Source organism: Prionailurus bengalensis, chromosome E1, assembly GCF_016509475.1.
Source record: "Prionailurus bengalensis isolate Pbe53 chromosome E1, Fcat_Pben_1.1_paternal_pri, whole genome shotgun sequence".
Taxonomy (NCBI): Eukaryota; Metazoa; Chordata; class Mammalia; order Carnivora; family Felidae; genus Prionailurus; species Prionailurus bengalensis.
Genome location: NC_057347.1, coordinates 17995014 through 18023005, shown reverse-complemented (window position 1 = coordinate 18023005; position 27992 = coordinate 17995014). Strand labels below are relative to the sequence as shown.

The 27992-nt window shown below is 45.1% G+C and overlaps 1 protein-coding gene across 2 annotated transcripts; it reads right to left on the bottom strand.

Annotated features, from left to right (window-relative positions):
• Positions 1-25: 25 nt before the first annotated feature.
• Positions 26-27921, bottom strand: KIAA0100 (KIAA0100 ortholog). 2 transcript variants are annotated; one of them, XM_043583578.1, is made up of 39 exons: positions 27793-27921; positions 26789-26912; positions 26230-26279; positions 25785-25932; positions 25489-25607; positions 25194-25254; positions 24838-25027; positions 24577-24700; positions 24052-24176; positions 23739-23806; positions 23480-23625; positions 22744-22862; positions 22469-22632; positions 22051-22309; positions 20750-20955; positions 18317-19409; positions 17692-17883; positions 17359-17561; positions 17099-17217; positions 16764-16984; positions 16281-16471; positions 16059-16158; positions 15731-15933; positions 13690-13984; positions 11119-11276; positions 10644-10850; positions 6471-6570; positions 6077-6259; positions 5619-5740; positions 4980-5135; positions 4773-4894; positions 3324-3504; positions 2597-2683; positions 2286-2396; positions 2013-2148; positions 1778-1908; positions 1496-1597; positions 1012-1146; positions 26-589 (listed from the first exon to the last, which is right to left on the bottom strand). In XM_043583578.1, exons 1-39 carry the CDS (start codon positions 27855-27857, stop codon positions 407-409), a joined length of 6699 nt encoding a protein of 2232 aa, XP_043439513.1. In that variant the 5' UTR covers positions 27858-27921; the 3' UTR covers positions 26-406. The 2 variants fall into 2 exon arrangements, 1 of the variants encoding a protein (XP_043439513.1); XR_006297801.1 differs by lacking the exons at positions 26-589; positions 1012-1146; positions 1496-1597 and having other exon boundaries at positions 1792-1908; positions 2013-2164.
• Between the last annotated feature and the right edge of the window lie 71 nt (positions 27922-27992).

Below are 27992 nucleotides of genomic sequence, written 5' to 3'. Positions count from 1 at the left end.
ACTTTCTGGCACAGAGGGAGAGCAGTTACACTTAGAAATATATATGTATATATTTATATATAGGTCTATAAAAAATTATCACACTTGATCAGAACTGTCCCTCCCACCCTTTCAGTTGGCCCCAAGGGAACCAGATCCTGATCCTGGGCCCAATCCCTGGGTCTTGCTCTCTTGATGCCTCTCTGGCCCTGCTGATCAGTGTGAGGTAGAACTCAGCATTATTATCCACCGTGTTCTGCAGGGAACAGGCCAGCTGCTAAAAGAGCAGTGCCTCTCTCCACAGTACCCTGTGAGCTCCTGACCACCACAAATCCTGATGGATGAGGGGAAGCGCCTCCCACCCCACAAGTCCCTGGGGCCTGAGCCAAAGTCAGATCCTGTACTGCAGCCACTCTTGCATGCTGGATCACTTGCGCCTGCCAAAGATGGACTTCTTGCCAGGGTTCTTGTTGCCCACACTTAAACCGATGAGGAGTCGGGCTTTCTCCTCCTCTTCCTGCTGTTGCATGTTGAGATCTGATTTAGTTTCTAGCTTTCCCCGGACCTCAGACCCTGTTGCAGGCTTCAGCCTTAGCTTCTCTTTGATTACCTGGTAGGTTAGAGAGGAGTAAAAGGGAAGGTAAGTATTAGTGGAACAGGCAGAATAAATCACTGTGAACCAAGTCAAAAAAGATTTGTTAAGCTTACATGAAGGCACAATGTGGCAATTCAAATTATAAAATGATCTCTGCTTTCAAGAAGCTTACAGTCTAATTAGAACCTATTCTAAACCTGAAGTTGCGTCAGCCCTCAGTTCCCTAAAACTCAACAGCAGTTAACATATATAAGTATAAACATTTAAACATCTGACCAAAGTCATGGAGAGGGCAGGGATAGAAGTTGCTCACTTCATTCACCTGCCCGTTGCCAAGGCTACTTGTCCTACATATGTCCTACAATGAAATGCTCCTGAGCACAGGACCTGTTTGTCAGCCCCTGCTAACCAAACAGCCATGAACTCTGGCAGGATACCTGGGCAACCAGGGCTTTGCGGCTGTCCCTCTTGACAGCCATGGCAAAGTCTAGCCATGTCCATGTGTTGTTGTGGTACTCCAGACAGGGCAGCACAAGGTTAAGGTCACCCCAATCCACACTATTCTTTTCACCCTGCAAGAGAAGGAGGGAGAGGGGAGAGAAAAGAAGAGCGAAAAGATCAGCTGCCATTTTTAGTCCAAAGCTAATACTTTTTTAATATATGTGCTGCTGAAGTGAACACACAGTCCAATCTAATACTTGAGTCCCAAGTCTAGCACTTTCCTGCAGCAGCAATCTAAAGATACTGATTTCCCTTTACCTCATCCTGTAACAGTACTGACTCCTGAAGGCAGCAGAGGGAACAGCAGATTATTACCCAAAGACCATCTTCACAATTTAGACTGTCGTGCCTAATTTTAATCTCTGATCTTATCTGGTTCCCTTCCCACCCTGTTCTAGAAAGTACTAGGGAGGAGCAGACCTTGTAGCTGACACAGAGAGGAACCTGTGGAATCTTTATGTAGATGAAGGAGTTGTTCATGGCAGCTCGCTCTTTCATCTTGTCAATATCATCCACAGGGTGCTAGGAAAGGCAGGAAACGAATATGAGTTCTTGAAACCATCAGAAGAAACTTAGAACCCCAAACATCTCCATCTCCTTTCATCCCTGGAAAAGACTCAGGAAACAGAACAAATCTTCAGCTGACCCAAACAGAACCCTAGGATTCTTCTATCTTTCTGTCATTAGGGGCATGTCTGGTACCTCAGGTACTTTCCGAAATGATCTTCTGACACCAGAACTCCGATTTAAGCCTTGTGCAACACCCTTCCCAGGGCCCAGTGGTGCTGCATCATCTGTTGCAATCAGCTGCCGAGGCTTAACCACTGGTATTCCTATGAAAAAGCAAGCACACCAGCTGTTGTCCTCTTTCTGAAGCTTCAGCTATCTCTGAGGCTGCTACCCCAGTCTTCCGGATCTCCACCATAAAAGTTCTCACCAGTAGTCACCAGTTTGGACTTATCTTCTTCATCACCAACCTCATCATCTTCTACGCTTCGGCCAGGAAAGAAAAACCCCATTATTCTATGGAAGAACTGGTGTGTCAGCTGGATGGTGAGAGGCACCACATTTACCTAAAGAGGAAAAAGGCTGAAGAAGCAATTAAGCTCAGACATCATCCCTCAGTTTACCTACCCCTAATGTAACATTGACACACAGATAGCTTTTGAGTGCCCTTTGTTCCTGGGTCCCCAAAGGACTGTTTACTAACCTCAAAGTGTTCCTTAACAGAAATACCCCCAACAGGGGGCCGGACTTTGCTGAAAAGGCGGAGGGCTAGCTGTCGCCCAGATTGGCAGGAGCTCTGGGGCCGTAGGACTACCTGTAAGATAAAGAGTGATAAATCTACCCACAAATCCCTGCAGACTAAGAGGAAAAGCAACTGGCTTGCTAAGCTAGACAAGCTTTCACCTCTCAGATCACCACAGTATTTCCCTTAGTGGGTTTATGGGGAAGGGCCATTACAAATGCCCTGTGTTAGGAAGCATGAGAATGGGGCAGGAATGGGGAAATAAGACTTGCCTTATAGACAGCATTGGGGAGGAGGTTGTTCATAGTGAACCAGCCCAATTCCAGAAGATGTTCTGCTGTGTCATCAGACTTATTCACCTATAAAGACAGATTCCCCCCCAACCCCACCCCACACACTATTATAAGTCTTTCTCAGGAGCTTGCTAGAGAATTGCTACATATCCTGTTTTCAGGTTCTCCATATGTTTAATCCCAACCTTTGGTATCCCTTTCATCTCCATACAGTCAATTCACCCTTTAATCCAGTGTTTCTCATGGACACTACTAACAAGAGCACTAAGTGCCAGTAATCCTTCCCAATTACTGTGATAGTCAAAAATGGTCTCACTCATTTCCAAACTCCCAGGGGGAAGGAGTGTGGAATAATGAATCATGTCTTCTCCTCCATTTATTGCAGGAAAGCTGAATGTCAGTATAGAATTAATTCTATTCCAAGCTGGTATTGGAAGATTACTTCTTTCTGGGCCATATTTCTAGGGATAATCTTATTCAATGAAAGAAGCATTTGATCAAGCTCATCTATATCTGTATTATTTAATATTACAAACAACTATGTCTAAAGGGAACTCTGCTCATGTATCATCATTAATAACCATTAATACCAGCATTAGTAATCATATAATAATTTTAGCCTCTTTGTTTCTCCGAGTTAAGACTCCTGTGATAGGTCAATGTCTCTCAATACAGCTACCTTTATGTGACTGTATATACCCGATACCTTGCTGTAGAGGAACCGCTGCAGCTCTAGTTCAGCAATTCCTAGCTGTCCATCTTCCTCTGTCAGACGCCATCGTGCCTGAGCAAAGTAGAACTCAGTGCGACGAACCACACTCACATCTTCTTGTTGTTTTCGCAACTCCATCTTATTGGCTTGCTGCAATTGGAAATCCTTAAAACACCTATAAATGGACAGGAGGGCCAAAGCCAATAAGGGTAACAGCATTTGGGCTGGGGGTGGGGTAGAATGCTCTAGAATGATGCAGGAGGTAAACCCAGAGATGGACCTATTTTGGGACAGCTATTCCCTATTTTTTTCACTGGATTCATGCTCCTCACACCCTGGGCCATGGGAGAATAAATCCCATCTTTCAAATTTTTCAATTCCACAGTTGTTGTTGTTTTTTCTTAAGTTCCACACCCATGTTGAGAAACTTAACAGAAGACCATGGGGGAAGGGAAAGGGAAAAAAACAGTTACAGAGAGGGAGGGAAGCAAATCATAAGAGACTCTTAAATACAGAGAACAAACTGAGGGTGGATGGCGGGGGGGAAGAGGGAAAAATGGGTGATGGGCATTGAGAAGGGCACTTGTTGGGATGAGCACTGGGTGTTGTATGTAAGTGGTGAACCATGGGAATCTACCCCAAAAACCAAGAGCACACTTCACACACTGTATGTTAGCCAATTTGACAATAAATTATAAAAATATATATACACATATATGTATATATGTGTATACACACACACACACGTATATATATATATATGCGCTATGCCACATGCTAACCATGTTAAAAAAAAAAAAGTAAGTTCCACACCCAGCATAGGGCTTGAACTCATGATCCTGAGATCAAGAGTCACATGCTCTACTGACGGAGCCATAAAGGTGCTTTTTTTTTTTCCAAGGTTTTATTTTGGGTTTTTTTGGTATATTTTGAGAGAGAGAGAGGGAGAGACAGAATCCCAAGCAGGCTCCCCGCTGTCAGTTCAGAGCCCGACGTGGGGCTCAAACTCAGGAACTGTGAGATTATTACCTGAGGCAAAGTCAAAAGTTGGACACTCAACCGACTAAGCCACCCAAGTGCCCTCCAGGTGCTTCTTAATAAAGTAATCTCTGCCCACTAATAAACCCCTACAATTGTATCTGCAATTGTGCTCCTTACTGACCAACTTCCAAGATATTTTATTTTCAGTTCACCTGCATAGCACCAGGGCCACAAAAGCTATCTTTCTGAGCTGATTTTCTCCTTTCCCAGGAGGTACTCTAATGAGGAGCCAAAGCAGGGGCTCTCCTGTTCTCAATCCCTTGGCCAAGACCAGCAACGCTCATTCGGGAAGTGCCCAAATCTACATCAGCCTTTGATAATGCACAATAGATCTAAAGCAAGGAAGAGAAATCAATTCCAGCTGGGGCACTAGAAAAGGGCAGGGAAAGGATGCTATGGCACCTGATGAGGATATTCAGCTCTTCACTTTCCAGCTGTAGGTTGGCCTTCTCCTGGTTTAGCTGCAACTGAAGCTTTTGGTTCAGGTCAAGCAAGTTCTCATTCTTGCTGTCATCCTGCAAAGACTAGGGAGCCAAGGCAGGAGAAACTGAGAGGAGATCTCCTTTGTCCTAGGAGAACACCCTCTCCTCAAACTGCGCTGGTGACTACCTTCATGATAGAATACATCTGCTTTTCCAGCTGCCGTATTTGGGCCACATGCTGCCGCACAGCCTCCTGCAAGTGTAATATGCTGCTGCGCTGTTCCTCAGGATTGCTAGAGATCTCAAGCTGGAACCTGACTCGCTGCTTCTTCTCACTATGCTCCTGAAGGAATGGAAAAGGAAATGAGCAAGGCTTCTTAATAGACATGTCTTGTAGTAAGGTGAAATACAGAAAGGAACAAGAAACAGGGACCTCTTCTGGAAAGCTTACTTGTATCTGTTACCATTAGTAGCAAGCATAAAGGGTAGGCCAATGCAGAAGACATAAAGATTTCACAATAAGCCAGTGCCACAGGGTAGGGATAGAGGTGATAGTGGGGACCAGTTACTGTTTTTAGAGGTATTAAAGTGACTCAGCGGAGAACTGACCAAGAAAAACCACACATAAACAAGCTCTGCAGTCTCAAGAAACACTCAGACCTTTTCTAGACAATTTCAACTGCTGCTATTGACTAACACAGGATGTACTCACCACAAGGTCCTTTTTCAGTTTGAAGCATGGCTTTTCTTACTGGACCCCAAATAAAGCACAAGGTCTGTCAGTTCCTGTGAGGTTAACTGGCATTCTATTAGGGCCCATGCTCACCTTCCGCTTAGGTTCTACGTGGAGCAGCAGGTTGTTGACGATGTCTAAGATCATGGCATACTGAGCCGGGTTGGTGGAGATTTCCAGCTCATGATGAATAAGGGTGAAGGTATCCACAGCTCCTAGGTAAATGATAGCAGCTAGGTAAGAAACTCAAGTTTCTCTCTAAATATCGACCCCATCTTCTAACCCATATTTGGTATTAGTGAGAGATGCTCATGGGTAGAAATAGGTTTTCTTATTTTAGAATTAAACAATATCCATTCATCCCAGTTCCCTCCAACAGTCCAGTTTATTCTCTTATAGTAGAACTTACACAATGTGGAGCAAAGTGAAAGTGTTAATGCCCAGGGCACAGTGGGACTTCTAGTAACACTACTAACTCAAAACCACTAAGGAAATAGCTACTTTCAAAAATTCTCTAGTTCCCTTCTAAAAGCCTTTCAAGCCCTGAATACCTTCCTGTTTCTTTAGGAGATCTTCCTTTTCCTGGTTCTCATGAACCTCAGGTGGCTTAATCTGAGTTGCCAGCTCAGGATCAATGTCATGGCTGTAACTAATATAGTACATTCGGCAGCTACAGCGTGAAATGATCCGTTGGACTTGCTGGGCTTGTTGTGCCTCAGCTGGCTGGTTCCAATCTGGGAAGAGGTGGGAAAGAGATAAGAGAAAGACATTTTCAATGGAGGTACTGTGAGAACCTCCCAGCCATATGTGATGTTTAGGGAACTCCAGACACTTGCTTTCCCCCTAGCCTAAAACAAAATGGTCCTATTCCAGCATATGTTAATTTTAAGAGTATGTAAGAAAATGCACACCTAACAACATGATGGGGAATAAGGGAGAGCTGACCTGTGGTGGTGGTAACCATGCCTCCCACTGCCTGCCCGCTCTCCATCAGCTCCTGCACAGAGTCCAGACTACGCTGCCGGTGCTCCTCAATATTCTTTACCTGAAGACAGAGATACAGGCACCTTTAACTCCTAGCCAACTGGGACACAGATGATTATGATGCAAGTAATACTATCTAAATTTCCACTGCCTGGAACAGCTTGAAGGATCTCCCAGGGTAGAAGACATACATGACTCCCTCCTGGCCCACCACCTAAATTCTCCAAACCCAGATGAGTTACATGCCTGCAGGCCTGAGACCAGAAAAGCAAGCTAGGTTAAAATCATATCCTATCTGGGGGCACCTGGGTGGCTCAGTCAGTTAAGTGACTCTTGATACCAGCTCAGGTCATGATCTCACAGTTCTTGGGATCAAGCCTCACATCAGGCTCTGCTTGGGATTCTGTCTCCTTCTCTCTCTCTGCTCCTTCCCCACTTGTGCTCTCAAAATAAATAAATAAACATTAAAAAAAAATCCTATCCCACCTCACACCCATTAGGATGGCTACAATAAAAAAAAAAAAAAGTGTTGCCAAGGATGTGCAGAAATTGGAACCCTTGTGCACTGTTGGGGTATGTCAAATGGTACAATGGTACTATGGAAACAGTATGGCAATTCCTCAAAAAATTAAAAATAGAATTTTTGCTATGTGACCTAGCAGTTCCACTTCTGGATATATACTGAGAAGAACTGAAAGCAAGGTCTTGAAGAGATTTGTACCCCCATGTTCACATGGTATTATTCACAATAGCTAAAATATGGAAGCAACCCAAGTATCCACTGATAGACTAATGGATAAGCAATTTGTTGTACATACAACAGAATCCAATCCTAAAAAGGAAGATGCTACAACACAAACAAACCTTGAAGAGATTATAGGAAGTGAAATAAACCAGTCACAAAAAGACAAATGCTGTATGATTCCACTTATACAAGGTACTTAAGAACAGCCAAAATCATAGAGACAGAAAGTAGAATGGTGGTTGCTGAGGACTGGAAAGGGGAAGGGAGGCTATTGTTTAATGGGTATAATTTCAGTTTTATAAGATGAAGAGTTAGGGAAATGGATGGTGGTGATGGTTGAACAACATTATGAATGTATTTAATACAAACTTAACTTTACACTTAAAAATGGTTAAAACCAGGGGTGGCATCCAACTCTTGATTTCAGCTCAGGTCACGATCTCAGTTGTGAGATCAAGCCCTACATCGAACTCTCCGCTCAGCATAGAGCCTGCTTGGGATTCTCTCTTTCCTTCTCTCTCTCTGCCCCTCCTCTGCTCACACTCTGTCTCAAAATAAATAAATAAACTTAAAAAATGGTTAAAATGGTAAATTTTATATCTTACCACAATAAAAAAAATTTTTTTGAGGAAAAAGTCAATCCTGTCAAGCACAAAACATTTCATCAAAACCAGTGACTTTCCCACCCACTTTGATATTCATGCAATTGTGGTTTTGCTGTTTTCTGTTTTCAGACAACCACTCTGACACTGTTGCCCATGGGGTAAAGGGAATGAATTCTTTTGAGTCTCTCTGCCAAGCTGAAGTCAAAGTGAGTAGTAGAATGAGTGATATGAAGACCATAAGCAGATCTGCCAAGTCACAAAAAATTTCATATGGGAAAGGCAAGATCAAAGTACTCCCACCAAACTCAGTGAAGGAAATCATAAGCAAAACGAAAAGACAACCTACTGAAAGGGAGAAGATATTTGCAAATGATACATAAGGAACTCCTACAACTCAACACCAAAAAAACCCAAAAAAAAAACATTAATCCAATTAAAAATGGGCAGAGGACCCGAGTAGACATTTTTCCAAAAGAAGACATACAGATGGGCTAACAGACACATGGAAAGATGCTCAAATTCATTAATCATCAGGGAAATACAAATCAAAGCCACTTCACACTAAAATGGCTAGTATCAAAATGAAATAACACATGTTGGCAAGGACGATGAGAAAAGGGAAACTGTGCAACGTTAGCAGGAATGTAAATTGGTGCAGCCATTCTGGCAAACAATACTGAGATTCCTCAAAAAACTAAAAACAGAAGTACCATACGATCTAATAATTCCACTTCTGGGTATTTATTTGAAGAAAATGAAATCATTAATTCGAAAAGCCCTATATTTAATGCTTATTATGTGTATTTATAATAGCCAAAATACAGAAGCAACCTAAATGTCCTTCAACAGATGAATGGATAAAGACGTATTTTATATATACACAATGGGATACTACTAGCCATAAAAAGGAATAAAATCTTGCCATTTTTGGCAATACAGATGGATCTAAGGGTATTATCCCAAGTAAAATCAGACAGACAAAGATAAATCCTATACGATTTCGCTTATGTGGGGAATCTAAAAAACAAACAACAAAAACAGAAATAAACCCATAAAGAACTGGTGGTTGCCAGAGGGGATGAGGGTGGGAGGAATAGGTGAAATAAATCAAGGGGATTAAAAGGTACATACTTCCAGATATAAAATAACTCAGAGATGAAAAGTACAGTACAGGAAATAGTCAATAATACTGTAATAATTTTATATGGTGACAGATGGTAACTACCCTGGTGAGCATTTTATAATGTTTGTAATTGTCAAGTCACTATGTTGTACACCTGAAACTAATATGTCAACTATACTTCAATTAAAGAAACAAAAAAACCCCTAGGATATTCTACTCTAATGCTAATATCACAGCCTGAGGAAAAAAAGGGTTCACATGTAAAAGAGGGCATGCCTAAAAGAAGCAGAGGCCCGGAAAATGCTAGAGATCTTGCATAGCTCATCCTGCCCACCTCTGCCTGAGTATACCTTCTATGCCTACCTCCTGAGATTAGTGGTAAAGAGCACTGCTTGCCTGAATCACAGATGTAATATATCAGCATGACCTCTCATAGTACCAATAACTTGACCCTTACTTGGCTTGACATCTGATTAAATGATTACCTTGTGTGTAATTACACCTGAGGTTGTTTAGATTGAGCCCTAAGGTTGTTGGAGTAAGAAGCACCAGGCAGGGAGGACAGAAAAGGGATTAGCTTTTTCCCCACTGAGGAGAATGGTAAATGAAGTTATCCTATTGGTCCTTAAAGATGTAGCTGGATCCAGTAACTCATTGGGGTGTACCATGCCCAGCACAATGTGGACACTTCACACCGGTTAAGTAGTAACAATGCTGAGTATTAGGTACATCTTATAACTATTAGATCTCCTATTATTCTGGGAGAATATCCTAGAAATTAGAGAGCAAATTCAGTTTTACTACACTGAAAAGAAAATCTATAGCCTAGTCCCTGCCAACTGCTCATAATTCCACCATCTAACAAAATGCTATCTTGACACACTTAGACCTCCTCTGACATAACTTTTTAAAAATGGTGTAATTATTTTCCATCTAAATGAAGCTTTGTATTTTTCAAAGCAGTTTCTCACCCTTGATCCTTTCAACAATCTTGTGAGGGGGAAGTATTAACTCAATTTTACAAATAAAGGCGACTTGGGGCTCTGGGGTGGCTCAGTCAGTTTAAGCCTCTGACTCTGGATTTCAGCTCAGATCATGGTCTCAGAGCTGTGAGTTTGAGCCCCACATCGGGCTCAGCGCTGACAATGCAGAGCCTGCTTGGGATTCTCTCTCCCTCTCTCTATGCCCCTCCCCTGCTCTCATCTCTCTCTCTCAAAATAAATAGATAAACTTAAACAAAGTAAATAAAGGTGACTCGCCCAAAGGCTCACGGCTACTATAACAGCAAAGGTGGCATTAGAACTCACATAACCCGAGTCCTAGACAAGCAGTCTTTGTATTCAACCTTACTGCTTTGCTGAAACTAATCAAACATCTTAAGAGAAATCAGAGAAAGGGCAGATAAAGAATTTATCTAAAGTTCTCAGGTTTACTGCCTGTTCTCTTGGCTGCCTGCTGATTAGTGTGATTTATTAGTAGAGGTCAGCAATCTTCTCAAACGTAAAAAAGTTCCAACCCATTTTATTCTAGTGCTGGGAAACAAGAATTTCCCTCACAATAAAAAAGAACAGCAAGAGATTAAAAAAAAAAAAAAGAAAAAAGCACTATGTGCTCACAGACCACAAATCAGAAACTGCCTGCAATTCCTGTATTTGACTAACCTCTAACCAGAGCTGTCGGCCATCCTGCTCAGTGGGGCTGCTTTCAGTGGTGGCAAAGTACTGCATGCCATCCAGTAGGCAAGTCCAGGATGTCTTTTGCTTCAATGTGTCACCATACCAGGCTGGATGGTGTTGGCACTGCAGCAGCTGAGCTTTGGCAGCTGACACAATGACACAGCCTTCTGTCTCCGCTCCACGAAGAACCATCTATGCCATAGACAGGAGCAGAATCATAGCACAAGGGCCACCAGGGAAGATGAGAAGGTCAGTGAAAGGACTGTATCAATGAATGCAGCTGGATCTAATTCTGGCTTACACTATGGTTTTAGAAATGGAAGGATTATCCTGGATACCTGGTGGAAGGAATAATTGTTTGGAGCTCTATCTGCCCATTCTTATTTGGCGCTGGGAGAAGGTGAACACATATGATTAGGATCTAGCCCAATGCTGGGGTGCTCTGGTAAAGAGAAGTTACCTGGCAATTAACCAGCTCAATAAGGCAGTTTCGGTTATATATATCATCCGTCTGGCAGGCAGCGATGCCACACAGCTGATCACTCACACCTGATTCCTCTTCTGTGAACACTACAAACCTGTCTGTCTCTTCAATCAGCTTCTGCAACATGTAGGCACCTGGCAGAGAAACAGGAAGTGGAAGAAAGTCACAATCTCAAAGGAATATGGGCAATACATCTAGGGCCAAACGGATCTTCCTTCAATTTCTCTAGAAAATACTCTCTCCAACCTGCAACTCCAGCCCACACACTCCCCTCCTTGATCTCTGAGGGCAAAATAAGGGTTGTCATTTCATTTCCTCAATTTTAACAAAAATAACAGATTCCCAAGAGTGCTATATAATAGCAGCATTTTTTTCTCTTAGGTATATCAACCTCTGATCACTCTAGGATCTATCTTCTCATTTTGTTCCTTATATTTTTCATTTTATATTATTTTAAATGTTGTTTGTGGACCACTCCTTTCCATATGAAATCACTCCTTTGCCATTAGTGCCACTGTGTTCTCATAGCTCTACTGCTTCCTACGATTATGCCTCTAAATCCTCTTCTCCCATGTCTTAGAAATAAGTATCTCCTCGGGTTCCCTTCTCTTCCTCTTTCTTCTAATGAGTTTTTCTAACAGAGTGTTATGGTTAGCAGCATCCAGAATCAGACTTGTCTGCCTGTATTTAAGATCCTATCTCTGCCAGTTACTCGATTGTGACTTTCAGCAGCTTGCTTTAACCTGTGTCTCAGTCCCCTTGTCTGTAAAATAATAATAACTATCTCATAAGGTTGTTGAGAGAATTTAATGCAATAACATATAAAAGTATTTTGCAGAGTGCCTGCCACACAGTAACCAACTATTATTATCTACTTGGGATTAACTTTTAGCTCTATGCTGAAACTCCCAAAGTCTTCACCTCTAGTACTAAGCTTTTAGATCCTCATTTCCAGCTGTTGGTTAGACATTACCTAGATGTACTACTTGCACCACAAACTCAGCATGTCCAAATCTGAACTCAAAAACCCTGTTCCTCCCCGAACTTGTTTAGTATTTAGTATCCTCTGGCTCTCCTATCTCTGATATTACTGTTACCATCATGCTAGTCCCAGGCTCAAAGCCTCAGTCATTATTGCTTTCTATCTTAACTCTTTCTTCCAACCAGTTGTCAAATTTCTTAGTACAATAACATTTCTACCCATCCCCTCATCTCCATTCCCACTGCCTCTACCAAGTTCAGGCCCTCATTACATGTTGTTGGGACACCATAATAGTTTCCTTATCTGTGTCTCCACCTCCAGTTTCTTCCTCTCCAGTCCTCCTCCACAGCCCTGCTAGATTTATCTTCCTAAAAGTAAAGTCTCATGATGACACATCCCCATTCAAAAACTTTCAGTAGTTCACCACTGTCTACTGAATAAGGACCAAAAACTCCTTAGCCTTGTATAAAAGACCTGTGATGGTCTACCTGTGATGGTCTATGTGCAGCTTTCCTTTCCAGGATCTTCCCTCGCTCCTCGCCTTAGTTACTCTCTATGCCAATTGAAACAGATTGTTCGCTCTCCTTTGAACATACGGAGCCTTACCAAATCTACTCCTATTCAGGATGCCTTGAATGCCTTTCCTCCCCATTTCCACAGGTTCAAACCATACTCAGCCTTCAAGGTCCAGCTCAAATGCTACTTTCCTCGATAAACCTTTCCCTGATTGCACTCCCTCCTTCATTCCAGTCAAGAACTCCCATATACTTTTTTCTCTTTTGATTTCTCTTTTGATATCACTTTCCACCTTGTTCTTAAATTTACCACAAACTTGCATTCCTCTATACTTATTCCCTCTCCTTAAAATGCCCTCTCCTCTTTTCCTGCCTGCCGAACTCTTATTTATTTTTTAAGGCCCATCTCAATGATCTTTTCTGGGAAGCTTTTCTAGATTTCCCTATGCTGATTTAAATACTTTCTTCTTAAACATTCTTAAAAAGCATTTTCATAATGAAATAATAATTTACATGTCTGTCTATTAGTTTCTGAGCTTCTCCTCATTTTTATATCCCTAATGTCTAGGGTTATGTCTGGTACATTATAAACCCACAATAAGCTAAAATGAATCTATGAATGAATGAGTGATTGGGAGTGAATGAATGAACTAAGCTCATCCAGAGATGATAAACTTGTTGAGGCAAGTAGAATGTCATTCGTTTTATATCTCTCACTGCTTTATGCCTGTTAAGTACTCAATATTTGTTAACTGAACAAATTAATTCATCAAACCACATAACAATTCTTTAATCATTTTTCTCCCTTACTCATCCCGTTCTGGCCCCATCACTCCTTCATGATCCTCTCCCCCTTCCCACAGGATGACACCCTTTAAATGCCCCTATATCACGGCTATGTAAGTCAGAGGTGACCTAATATGGAAAAAGAATAGTTTTCATCTCTATATCTAGATGGAACCAGCCATGATTTAGTCCTCCCAGTTCTTGTTCAATCCTATGCACATATCCTACACCTAACTCTATGAAGTCTTATTTCCCCCAGCTTACCTCCTGAGGACCCCTTATCAGGCTGTCCACTAAAGCTGGGAGTGCTGACAGGAGGTGGGGCTGGGGCACTGGTCAGAACACTCTGCTTTGGCTTTTTAGCTGGCATCTGGGGATCAATCTTTAACCCCTTCAGGGCCTCCGTAGAGAGATTACGTTTGAGTACAGCTGCCTTTTTATAGCCATCATATAAACCAAAGGCAATGTCCCGATTGGTGGTTGTCCAGGAAGCCCGTAAATCTACCAAGTGCAGCTGGTGTGTATGAAAGGCAGGATCCCCAACTCGAGTAGAGAGCTCCTAAGAAACAGGAAAAGAATCACAAGGTAGCATGGAAATTCCCACTATTTCTCCTGGACCACAAAGGCAGAGGCAAGAAAACAAGCTTGTTGAACAAATCTGTTCTGGGGGAGAAAAGACCCTGGAGAAAGAAAAACTAAGTGGTCTTAGTTTGTGCGTTAGATTGCATTCTGACTACATCTGCTGTATTTTAAATGATTTAGAAAATTTCAACACATGGGGCGTGCCTGGCTAGCTCACTCGGTAGTGTATACGACTCTTGATCTCCGGGTCATGAGTTCAAGCCCCACCTTGGGTGTGAAGCCTACTTTAAAAAAAAAAAACAGGGGCGCCTGGGTGGCGCAGTCGGTTAAGCGTCCGACTTCAGCCAGGTCACGATCTCGCGGTCCGTGAGTTTGAGCCCCGCGTCAGGCTCTGGGCTGATGGCTCGGAGCCTGGAGCCTGTTTCCGATTCTGTGTCTCCCTCTCTCTCTGCCCCTCCCCCATTCATGCTCTGTCTCTCTCTGTCCGAAAAATAAATAAACGTTGAAAAAAAAAAAAAATTAAAAAAAAAAAAAAAAAACAGGGGCGCCTGGGTGGCGCAGTCGGTTACGCGTCCGACTTCAGCCAGGTCACGATCTCGCGGTCCGTGAGTTCGAGCCCCGCGTCAGGCTCTGGGCTGATGGCTCAGAGCCTGGAGCCTGTTTCCGATTCTGTGTCTCCCTCTCTCTCTGCCCCTCCCCCGTTCATGCTCTGTCTCTCTCTGTACCAAAAATAAATAAACGTTGAAAAAAAAAATTAAAAAAAAAAAAAAAAAAAAGAAAAAAGAAAAGAAAATTTCAACATAAAAAATCTTTCCTTAATTAAGAAAAAACAACAACATGGGGCGCCTGGGTGGCGCAGTCGGTTAAGCGTCCGACTTCGGCCAGGTCACGATCTTTCGGTCCGGGAGTTCGAGCCCCGCGTCAGGCTCTGGGCTGATGGCTCAGAGCCTGGAGCCTGTTTCCGATTCTGTGTCTCCCTCTCTCTCTGCCCCTCCCCCGTTCATGCTCTGTCTCTCTCTGTCCCAAAAATAAATAAACGTTGAAAAAAAAAAAAATTTAAAAAAAAAAAAAAGAAAAAAAGAAAAAACAACAACAAAAAATACCAAAGAAGGTGCTAGGAAAAAAGTTTTACTGTTTCTTGAAAGGCAAGAGACTATCTTTAGGAGAGGGAGAGAAGGAATATTCAAAAAGAGGTACGCTGATACAAATGATAACAGTGAGTTCATCAGACAGTAATGATATATATACTTGGAATACAGTTAGAAACGTTACCCGGGACTTTGCTTCAAACCTACTGCTATGGACTGAATTGTGTCCCTCTCCATAATTCATATGTTGAGACCATAATCCCCAATGTGATAATATTTGGAGATGTGACTTTTAGGAGGTAATTAAGTTTACATGAAGTCACAAGAGTGAGGCCCTTGTGATGGGATTAGTGCCCTTATAAGAGACACCAGAGAGTGTGTTCTCTCCCTCTCTTTTCCTGCCATGTGAGGACCCAGCGAAGGCAACTGTCTACAAGCCAGGAGGAGAGCCCTCACCAGAATCTGACTATGTTGGCCCCTGATCTTAGACTTTCCAGCCTCTAGAACTTTCAGGAATAAATTTCTGTTGTTCAAGCCACACATTCTTTGGTGTTTTGTTATAGCAGCCCTGTAACAGCAGACTAAAACACCTACTGATAAAAATAAGGTAGCAAAGAGACTGTGTCAGGCGGTACCTCCTCAGCCGTGCGATTGCTGTGCCGTTGGTACGTGAGAGAGGACAGGCTCAGTAGGTGGGTCTTTGTTACCAAGGGATCAAGGCAGTGATCAGCATTTTCTTCAGTGGGTGAAGCCATCAGGTGAACAGTCACCTGACTTAGGTCACTAACCATCTGGGTCACACTCCAGTCAGAGATGAGACGCCGCATCACTGTGCCCGCTGAGAAAAGGAGGCATACAGAGCCCATGCAGACCAGTACAGAAGAACAGTGTGGGACACATAGAGGGAAGAGCAATGTGAAGGGCAAAGAGGATAGGAAAAATGAAGGCAGTCTTTGACCTTACCTTGAGGTATAAGCCGCTGAGTTCCCCTAGTGAAGACATGGCCCTGACTGCACTCAATCTGGATGCCCCGTTGCTGGGCAAATGAGGCCCAATAATGCACCTGGCAATAAGAGAGCATAACACTGAACAAAGAATGGCATCAGATGGTTAAGATGAGAAAAAACACGAAAACGGGGGAAGGGGAAAGAAGTGAAGATGTCACCAGGGCTGTCAGAGCCTGACCTGTAGCTGGGGAAAGAGTGCAGTATAGGAAAGCTGCTTGTAGTGCTGGCCGAGTTTCTTTTTGCTAGGTTTCAGGTTATTAAAGAGCTTTCCCCTACAGATAGGCCTTGTGACACTAGTCCAAGTTGCCCAGAAGTTTTGCATCCAGCGCAGGGTACTACTATATAGCAGAATCCGGGGCTGGGATATCGCTGCAAAAGAAAGGATAGACATTTCCTACCTGTGGTTAAAACATAGAGATAAAGCTAGCTTCAGCTTTTAGAGGTTTAAAAATCCAAACAGCATTCAACCTCACACTATCCCCAACACCCATTCCTTTTAAAGATCTAAGCTTTGTTTTCACCAACCCTCTCTCAGAAAAGGTCCTAATCCAAATCCTCCCTTGCTTTCCTTATCCCCTCCCCCAAGGGTCAAGTTGAAGTCCTCGGTGTTTAAGCCCATCCTCCCAACCCTTCCTGCCGCTGCCCCAGACCCAAGCCTCACTCCCACTGTGCCGGGTCAGATCCATCTTGATGGAGAGATTGAGGTTCTCAGAGCGGAATGCCCGGTAGGAGTCATGGAGCTGGCCCAAGGGCACCTCAGGCAGGAACTCTGGAGCCCGCAGAGTGACACCATGGTGATCATGGGGGTTCCCATGGCACAGCCACTGCAGGTCCAGTGTCATGCAGAGGTCAGGCAGGTGAAGGAAGCAGCAGTCATCATACCTGTCTCACAACAGAGTCCCAGCCCTCAGTGCCCTGGTCACTTGCAAGCCCCTGGCCCTTCCCCACTCCCCCCAACCTGAGTCCCTCACCCCGTTGAGGCATTACTCCACTCACTTAGAAGCTGTTCTCACGTTGACATCCAAGTCACCCTTGAACACAAACTGACCAGGTTTCCAATGAAAAGACAGGTGGCTCCACTCCCAGTGCATATTTTCAGTTGTGTTGTACGGGTCCTATAACCATCCCCAACAACTTGGTGAGATCTGGATACAAGTATCCTCCAAATCTCCCAAATCAGTACCTTTTTCTCTCCCTACCATGTGCTACACAGGCCCCAACCATACCATCCTAGTAACTCCTCTGGAACCCCTCACCTCAGTAGCCAGCTGGTGCAGATTTGCCTGTTCTATGTCCATGTGCCAGTCCCCATGAAACAGTAGACGGCTCTTGTCCCACCAGGGCAAGGGTGGGCTGGGGTCAGCTGAAGGCTTGGTCAAGAGGTCCACAGATTGGCTAATCAGGGTCCAGGCTGGATCCCAGCACGGGCCCCATACCACTGTGTACTGGAAGATTTCCGCTGGGACAGAGGGGCAAAGGGTACAGCTTGTTACACAACTTCTTTCTTCACTCCAGAAGGGCCTCAGTTCATCTCCCATCCTAGCCACCACAACATCCCTCAGCCAAACCAACTGCCTTCCTCTACTCACAGCGGAAGTCGTGGTAGAACTTGAGTGGGGGCATGTTCCTCTCTACCGCCACATTACCCCATGGAAGCCCCAAGTGCAAGATCTGACGCCGCCGGGAGCAAGGCTGACCACTCTGCTCGGTGCCCACAAGTCGACCCATCAGCCTCCAGTCACGGATCTCAAACAGGTATCGGGGATAATCTCTTATCCGAACTGTTATTACAGGGAGGATATACAATGGCTATTCAGAGGACTGTCTCAATATTCTCAAACATTTTTCTCCCCCACCACTACTTTTACCCAGCTATTTAACAAAGTCAACTGAGAGAACAAGAGCTGGCAATTGACAGAAAAGCTGAAAAAGGGCATGGAGACACTGAGCAGATGGTGAGGGGAATACCACTGAGATCCAAGGGGTACACCAACCCTGAGGACGACTGTGTTAGCTGTCCCTTTATGTCAGCCAAGCAGTTTCAGGGTGAAATTCAGGAACAAAGAAAGGGAAGAGGAGCCCACCCATCCCACTCCACCCATCCCACAACCACCAGAGTTCCCAATATAACTGAGCTCCTCTGCATCCACTCAAAGAGCTTCCTGGAGCTGGGAGGGCAAAACCAGACTCTGCAAATAAGGAAGTACTACTTACCCAAAAATGTCTTAACACTGCACTTGAGCATACGACACCACTGAATGACAAGATCTACTCCCTCAGCAGGGAAAGGGCTGCCTGGATCAAGCTCTTGAACTTGCTCTACCACACGCTCAGGGCCATGGAAGGAGACATCTGCCAGAGCTACCAGCTCTAGCCCCGCCAGGCTCCAAGTGAGCAGGGCCCGGCGCATAGGTGTGTTGCCATAGAGACGACGGGAACGCTGAATGTAGATTTCAATGTTTTTATGTTCCAAAGAGGCATAGAGCTCCTCAATTTTGCGGGCTGGCAGTAACTCCCCATGTTGCTTCCGAAGGGCAGCCACCTTGGCATCCAGCAACTGCAGCCTTTTGGCACTCTCCTTACTTTCATCCTTCATCAGTTCATAGTTATCACGAAGTTTCACCTCAAAAATGTCATCCAGGAAAACCCATGAGAAGTGCTGAACCTTCAAGAGTAGATCCGGTGGGAGTGGGGCAGGGCTTGGAGAAGCCTGAGCATGAGTTCCTCGATGCAGCCCCTTCAGCCATTTCTGAACTCCCACAGCCTCATCCAGAGTTCGAGAGAAATCGTACTGATAAGGAAACTCCACTGAGACTGATCCCAGGGACAGGAGCCAAACACGGTTCCGGAGGGTCTGCAGCACAGGGAAGGGGTTCCGGTGGAGGATCATCTCCTCCAGTTCAGGTAGCAGCTGTACTTCCACCTCCTTGAAGTTGAAGATGTTATTGCCATCAAAGCCGGCGGCCAGCTCTGGGCAGTAAGCCTGCAGTGAACCCCCATGCCTGCTCAGCGACACACTCTCTGCAGCCAGGGTAATGAACTTGTCCTCAGCTACAAAAGCTGTCAGCTTAGCTGTGCTCACCTCTAGTGTGAGGTTTAGGAGCCGCTTTGGAGGAGATGGCTCAGGGAGATGACCTTCTGGCTCAGACGCAGCCTCTGGAGTCTCTAGTGCAAGGAGTGGAACAGTCTCGGGAAACAGAGTGGCTCTTAGTAGGTCTCGGCAATGCAGGGTAGCCAGGACGTGCTGGTACAGGTACATGTGATCTGGGGGGCTCCAAAGTAAGGTCAGCCCTGCACCACACTGAACCTTCAGGGAGCAAGAGAAAAGAATCTGTCAGTTACAATATCCCAAAAGAGGAGAGCTGACCGGGAATATTATACAAGCACATCTGGGTCAAGAACCATCTCCACTAGGAAGTATTTCCTGAGTAGCCTCATTAGTTACTCCCTTGCCTTGTTCCCCTTAGCATGAATGTGCTGAGCTAACGGTTCTTGTTTATCTTATGTGTAAGAGCACTCACACTTTTGAATTCTCAACTGGATTCTAAATTGTCCAAGAGTAGAGATCATGTGTGTTGATTCTTTAATATCTACCATAGGATATCAGCTATGTACAGCAAACAGTTAATCATTTGGCTTTATATTTCTATGAGTTATTTTTCTATAACAGGCTCACTCTGCATAATAACCACTGCAACAATCAATTTGAAAATGTTTTATGCATTGATTGCATCTTAATTCTTAAATATAAAAAAGACTGACCACACAAATCAATACAGCGATTGATTTACACAAAAGTATGCCTCAAAGAAGGGAGTCCTTGTCAGCTTGGAAAACAAAATCAATTCTAAATAGTGAAGCAGAGAAAATTTAAATTCCAGAACAGAAAAATTCCTTTGAGTTCCAGCCTCTAAAAAGGCAACTCCTCAGTTTCCAAGGGAAGCTGAAGCCTGACAATTAGGAAGATATCCCACACCTCTCCTAAGAGGATTCCATGTCCACCCGATAGTCTGAGGAGAAAAATCTTGGAAAGCCTCTTAAAACTTGCCAGTGCCTCCATCTTTAGAGCCATTCCAGCCTTTTATTTTTATTTACTTATATTTAAAGATTTTATTTTTAAGTAATCTCTACACCCAACGTGGGGCTCGAACTTAAAACCTCAAGATCAAGAGATGTATGCTCCAGCAAGTGAGTCAGCAAGGCACCCCTCCCTTCCAGCCTTTTAATGAGCTGGGTGCTTCAGGAAAGTAACACCAGATCATGATCTTTAAAAAAAAAAGCTCCTTATTTTTCAGAGATATGCACTGAAATGTTTACGGTTGAAATTATACGTCTGGTATAGGTCCGCTTCAAAATAATCCCAGAGCGGGAGGTGGATGGCAGAGTGTAGCTAAAACACATTGGTCCTAAGCTGGCAATTACTGAAGCTGGGTATGGATACGTACAAGTTCATATGTTCTAATTGTGTGTATATTTTACATCCCACAATAAAGAGTTAAAAATGTACAGAACAAGCAAGGACAAAAAGAATGACACAAAGTGTCCTATTTCTCACAGTTTGAGTTTCACACCAGACTCAAAAGACTGGGAAATGCTCTAAGCCTAGGGAGAAGCCAACCTGACTCCACCTCCCGAAAGAAGCCTTACCTCCAGGGAGCGGATGCTGCTGTGGTAGGTGATGGACAGCATGGAGAGGCTGAGCACGGGAGTGGGGATGTCAGGAGCCTTGCAGCACGGCTGCATCTTCTCTGTGACGGACTTCACCAGCGCAAGCACAAGTCCCTGGACACCCACAGTGGAGGTTTCAGCACTTCCCAGGATAGTCAGTGTGTCCAGTCGGACCTCAGAAGCACCTAACATCCAGAAACCATGTCAGCATCGGTTCGCAGCTCTCAAATGGCAACCGCAGCCCTCACTCTCCTTTCTTATTTATTCCCTCCACTCTAGTTTTCTGTGTTACCCATACCGCCCTAAGATCATTCCTCATATTTCAGGGAAACTTTTCCTTTCCTAAATTAACCTACCTAAATCTGGCAGACCCAAAGAAGCTCCCTAACTGCTACAAAGTGCCCGGAGACGTACCAGTTACTCTCTAGAACTAAACACACACGGAAATAAAAAAAATCAATTTCTTGATCAACTATCAAGGCTTTTTTTTTTAATGTTTATTTTCTTTTTGAGAAGGGGAGGGAGAGGGAGAGAGAGAGTGGAACAGAGGATCAGAAGAGGGCTCTGTGCTGACAGCAGACAGCCCGAAGCAGGGCTTGAACTCACATATTGTGAGATCATGGCCTGAGCCTAAGTTGGACACTTAACCAACTGAGCCACCCAGGTGCCTCAAGGCTTTTTTTTTTTAATAATGATTTGACTTTTTATTTTTTTAATACAATTTATTGTCAAATTGGCTTACATACAGCACCCAGTGCTCATCCCAACAAGTGCCCTCCTCAATGCCCATCACCCATTTTTCCCTCTCCCCCACCCCCTTTCTTAAATAAATCTTGCTTAATATTTAATATCTCCTATAGACCTTTAACAAACATCAAGAAACCCAATAGTTGTGTAAGACCTTCCAGTATCTCATGCCTTTAATTTAGAAAATTTTCACATAATCATGGGGCACCTGGGTGGCTCAGTCAGTTAAGCATCCAACTTCGGCTCAGGCCACCATCTCGCAGTTGGTGAGCTCCAGCCCCATGTCGGGTTCTGTGCTGACAGTTCAGAGCCTAGAGCCTGCTTCAGATTCTGTGCCTCCCTCTCTCTCTGCCCCTCCCCCGCTCATACATGCACATGCACTTGATCTCTCTCCCAAAAATAAACATTAAAAAAATAAAATTAAATAAATAAATAGAATAGAAAAATTCACATAGTCAGCTTCATTAAATGAAAAGGCACAGACTGAACCAGGGAAACTACCCACTTCGGTACAGACTTCCTGTCCCACTTACCAACCAGGGCAGAAAGGGTGAACAAGTTCATGTCCTCCACCTTCAAGTCCACCTTCCACAGTAGTGACACAGATTCCCCAAATGAAGACTCTCTAGAGACAGCGGACTTCCCAGACTGTATGTCCATCAAGGATAAAATGCGAGAGAGACACTGGGCACAGGTATCTGATGCTTCTACCTGCAGTCCTCGAATGGTACAATCAAGAAACAGGGTATCTGACTGGGTGCTAGACAGGCCCAAAGGCTGGTTATAGCTGCCCTAGAAAAGAAGCAGAGGGAGCCCCATTATGAGCATGCAGACACACAGTTCTATAATACCCTGATGCATCATATTCTGGCAAAAAGGGGCTCCAAGCTCTAAAGAAGGGCAGGACAAGGAAACTATATGGGGCTCCTGTTCACCAAAGTCCCCACCTACCTGTAGTGTGAAGGAGTCCAGGACAAGTGCCTCACCCCAAACATGCATATTGGGTGGGTGGGGTGCCCGCTGAATGTGAGAGTCACTGCCCACCCGCCAGCAGAGGTGGTCCACAGTTAGGACGCCGCGCTGATGGATACTCTGTGGCCTCAGGTGCTGGTAATCTGAACAAAGAAGGTGGGAGAGAGGAGTTCTGTGGAACCACTGTGGCCATCAATTGGGCCCAGCTTCACTAATGGACAGATTCTTACTCCTTTTCCATACCAGAGCCTTACCTAGAGAGATGGAATTGAATCCCAAGGCAAAGGGTGGTGTATCACCAAGCTGAATGGAAACGTTGACATTGGAGATGGAAGTGCTAAAGATAATGGGAGCCAGGATCTGGGGGAAGGTTCTGCAAAGAGACAGACATCACTGTTTGGTAAGGAAAGAATTCCAGCTTCCTATTATGGAGGAGACACCTGAAGCTCTCCAAAGTCAGGGTGAGTTTGGTTATGATTCTTAGAATGGAAAACAACCAGAAAATTAAAAGACTGAAATTGTCAGTTTGCTGTTTACTGCTACTCCCAACAGTAATCTGCAGGAATGCCACAGTTACTAGGTTGAACCACATGAGACTGCCATTTCATAGGTCAGATACGAATGTCAAATACAGACATCAGCATATCGTATGATTCAACCTAATACTACCAAGGGGCATTTCTTCCAAGCCATGGAAGGTGACATGACCGACCACCTTAAAATCTAAGACAGACAAGATACTGTGGATCATTTAAGTGCAGTTCAACAATTGTTTATTTTGTATAATAAGGCACTATGCTGAGCAATAAGGACATAGAAACAAAAAGGACCTCATCCTACCGTCAAAGAACCTAGTATAATGGGGAAGATCTATAAAACAGAATTGCTACTGAAGTAATCAAATACACGTTTAACACAATATGCCACTTTAGACCAAAAGAATCTGAGAATCCACCTGGTAAGATGGTGGCTGAAAAAGATTACACTGACCTTTTTTTTCTTTGCGTAAGAACAGATGAACTAGACCCTTGGGTCTCCAGTGCTAGCATGTGCAGCCAGTGAGAGAATTCCTGGTGCCGGTAATGAATAATGCAAGTATTCAAAACCAGGGAGGCTAGGAGGTCGATGGTGGTCACCTGAAAATAAATACCAGAACTGTGGGCTTGGGTTTTATCTCATTAGCTCACAACGCAACGATACAGGGAGAGAGTAGAGAAAGGAACGATTCTTGGTATCACAGTCATCACACCTGCACACTGGCCTTGAGGGAGTTGAGACAGACAATGCGCTGGCGGCTCTGGGACAGCAACAACCCATCTGTAAGGGTAAAGAGCAGATCAGAGGAGAACACTGGGGAAACAAAACATAAAACTAGGAGAGGGTCAGAGGCAGGCAAGCAGATGAACAGATTATCACCCAAACTCATGAATTGGGGCTATTTTCTCTCAGTATGTTCTCTCCTCTCCATCTCCAGTTACACTGATATTAAACTAAAAAGACCAAATGGGGCACAGGGGAAAGAGTGTCTGGTACTCTCAGTACCGACATCCCCACCCGTGAACCTTTCAGTACGAGTTCAGTGTTCATCTGTGCCATATCAGAGTTTGCTGTGAAGCTTCGAAGAGGCAGCTGATCCTCATCACGGTGGTACAGGAACTGCAGCAGCTTCAGTGTCCAATTCAGGTGCCTGGATGAGAGACAGACTCTGGCTCAGAAATACGTACCATTCTGGGGTGACTGGGTGGCTCGGTCGGTTAAGCGTCTGACTTTGGCTCAGGTCATGAGCTCGCAGTCCCTGAGTTTGAGCCCCACATCAGGCTCTGTGCTGGCAGCTTGGAGCCTGGAGCCTGCTTCAGATTCTGGGTCTCTCTCTCTGCTCCTCCCCCATTCACACTCTGTCTCTCTCTCCCTCCCAAAAATAAACATTAAAAAATAAATTAAAAAATAAAAGAAAAAAAAATACATGCCATTCTTACTCCCTTTCTCCCCACAGACAAACTCAGTGCAGCTACTAGGCTGGTTACAGAGACCCCAGCATATAGCTCCAGTTATCATTCTCCGTACTTCTGTGCCAGGAGAGATCTCACCTCTTTTGACTGTTCATGGACAGCACCACACTTGTGATCTCCATCTTCACTTTGACCTGGTCTGGCAGCTGCTGAAGGAGGTACAGGCCAGGCAGAGCTGGCTCAGCCAAGTTCTCTGTCACCTCTGAAAACATAAATGAATAACACAGGAGCAACGAATCCTGAACACACTCAGGTCTCCCAAAATGCCCCGTCCTCTTTGGCCACGTCTTCCACATAAAATAGGGTAACCCAATGCCCAATATTAGGCTGGGGCTTTACCTGAACAAGGAACAGGTTTGGGTGCTAGGCTTGGGCTCTGGCGCAGCAGCTGACTATGGAAAAGGCCCTCATGCAGTTCAGCATGGAGTGTCCACATATCCACAGCGATCACCTTCAGTTGCCGACTGCTGATGCCCACCTCTAGACACAACTTTAGGGCCAGTGAGAGCTCCGCTAGGCAGGTGTCCTCCTACAGGGAGGATAAGCCTCTGAGGTGTTAAGAAGTAGGCAGTTTGGGGTCAAAATGCAATGGTCTGGAACACCACCTTGAGAGAATCCACATAAGAACACAGAAGCTCCTTCGTATCTTGCACCCAGAAGGAAACAAGGCATCTGAATGACCATGACATACTCACCAACTGGCCACTCTTTAGAACTTTGCTGTTGATCTGATTTAGGCTCACCTCACATTTCAGCCTGGGAAAGGAAAAAAAAAAAAAAAATTAGAGTACTTGGCCCCTTTCCTCACCATTTAAGTTCAGTCAAGCTTTGCTGGCTGAAAGGAACAAGGCAAGGAGAAGTGCCTAATCTCAACCTCTCCTCAAATGCTACAGGATGAAAATCTGACACCTTAATAAGAAAGTTCACCCACCCTAAAACAATTTTAAGACAAGAATGGAACTACCTGACCCTCTTCTACCCAATGGTTACCTTTTCCCATCACTGTCCAAAAGAAAGCTGCTTTCTCTGATCTGAATATGCCACAAGGACTCAGAAGTAGCCACCTTGAGAACCATGATGTTTATAGAATCTACATGAATGGAGAACAGCTAGAAGAAGCAAAGAAGAATAATGATTAATATCAAGGCACTACCTTACCCTCCTAACAGAGAAAGAATAAGAGGTAGCTCTTGATATGATGTTCCCAAAAGAGTGGAAAAATCCACCCATGACTACAAAGCCAGCCATCCCTACTACAGTCCAGGAAACTGGGAGAAGTATCTCACCTGACAGAAGATCTTCAGTAAGGATGGACTAAAGGACAGTTCCTTTTGATGCACCCCAGTGCTCTGAGAAAATGGGGCAAACAGGCCAGAAACCTTCTGTAGATCCGTTCTGATACGCACTTCTCCAAAGCACAATGCCACATAACGTCTGTTCAGAAGAGAAACCTCACTATCATCAGGTCCACCCTTCCCTAGCAGTCTCCTCCCCCGCTCACCTTCACCCTCTCAACCTCCCTAGAAACACAGCTCAAATCATGGATAACAGTCTCATAGTAGGTATCAGTATCTGTCTCACGAAATAACAGCTTCCAGGCTAAAGGGGAGGGGGAGAGGGAGACATCAGCAAAACCCCTCCTTGGGTTGTGAGGCCTCTGTAGAATGTCATTCTGCAAACTCCAATTCCAAAAGATTCCCCAAGGGAAGAGTAAGGATGTAGAGTACTCACGGCAGATCATGGCTAAGGAGTTTGCTGGAAATCCACAGGCTATCAATTTCCTAAAACAGTGTGGGAGAAAGCTTTGTACATTAGCTGCCAGGTAAACCATTAGCAGCTTGACAGACAGGAAAAGTTCTACGAGGAGGAAGCCCTTCCACTAAATATTTTCCACTCCATTTCCACCAACTTCTCTCCTGAGCACTATATCCTGCTCCTCACAATGACATTGGCTCAACTTGGTTAGTATTTCTCTTTCATGGATGTGTTGCTGTTTCCCCTCTTATATTAGAACAGTAAGCTCTTCTATTTCCTGTTATCTTTGTTCTGTCCTTACTTCTGTATCTTTCTTATTGTACCCTGCACACTCTGTGCCTTATAAGGATTTTTAACTCAACAACTTGCATTGATCCCAGCGTTTCCAAACTAACTCTTAAGATCATCTTGGCAAAGGGGTGCCAAGGCTGGGCTAACCAGGAAAGTCACCCAGAATTTTTTTAAAAAGTAATAAAAAGTTGAGATTCAGCTGGGTCCACCCACACACAAACCCAGGGAGTTGCCCAAGACTCACCACTGTTTGCTGGTGCTGTTGAAACTTAAGGCTGACATTCTGGATCCAAAAAAAGGAGCCGATCTTTAGCTCCGCCTGCAGCTTCCGCTGACACCACTTGGTGGCCAACCGGACCACAAACCACCTGCAGAAAAATCGTTGTGAGTTCACAGGACCCTCTCCCAATTTGGGCTTTCCTCATTCCTTGCTGGTCCTAGAAGGCCTTGCAAAAAGGTCATGTCCTAAAGCTGGATCTTCTGGGCAACTCTCCAGTCTCCCAAAACAGCATTCTGTCACTTACACTCAGCCACAAAGATCAAGACCCTAATTCTGTAGTGTCCCCTTCACCCAGATGAAATCAGACAAACTACAGTCCACCTCCTAAGTTGGGGACAAAGAAAGCAATCCTTCCAACCCTTAGGAACCCCAGATGAAGAAAGAAGAGGCCCCAATAGGATTCGAAGTACAGGCAGCTGTGTCAGATGTGCCATCAAATACTCCCCCACACAGTCCATGTCTCCGCCCTCTAGACAGGTGTCAGAGAGAAGGCGGTGGGGTCACACCCGGCCGGCTCAAATGCCGTTCTCTCCTGGGCAGCCAGACCTGTTCCGGCTCCTAGGGCGAGGCTGCAGGTGCCCTCTGCACTCGGTGAAGGGTACACTCAGGGGTGTGTGGAAGGAGAAAGAGAGACCACCAAGCAGGGGCCCCTCTACACACACACACACACACACACACACACACACCCTATTCAGCTTCGAGCCTCAGCATCTCCTCAGGCCTCGCCCGCTCCCTCAGTCTCCCCTACTCCCAGGTCCTCGGCGCCAGCTCGGGTCTTACGCCCCCGCTCAAGCCCTCCCCTCGCCGCGCGACCCCTCCGCGGCCCTCCTCGGGCCCTCCCCCTCCGCCGCCTGCACACCGTCCCCCCCAGCCCCCTTCCCCTCCCGCGCGCCCTTCTAGCGCGCCCCCCCCTCCTCAGTCTCTTTTCCTTCCCCAGCCCCCGCCCGCTATAGCCGGGATCCCCTCACCGGCCTAAGAAGAGGGCGCAGAGCGCAACCAACAGCAAGGCCAACAGCGCGGAGAACAGGGGCATTCCGGCCCCGGCCCGGCCTGGCTCTGGCCCCCGCCCTGCCGGGCCCCCCCCTCCCCACGCCGGCTCCGCTCTGCGCCGCCGCGGGCCGACCAGCCGCACGCGCAGGAACAACACTGGACAAGGAAGCGTTGGAGC

Excerpts from the sequence above, each read along its gene's own strand:
- KIAA0100 (XM_043583578.1), bottom strand. The coding sequence starts at position 27,857 with ATGCCCCTGTTCTCCGCGCTGTTGGCCTTGCTGTTGGTTGCGCTCTGC. Across the intron at positions 17,884-18,316 it reads CAGTGTTAAGACATTTTTGG|TTCGGATAAGAGATTATCCC; the intron begins GTAAGTAGTACT and ends CTGTAATAACAG. Across the intron at positions 5,741-6,076 it reads TCTCCTAAAGAAACAGGAAG|GAGCTGTGGATACCTTCACC; the intron begins GTATTCAGGGCT and ends TCATTTACCTAG.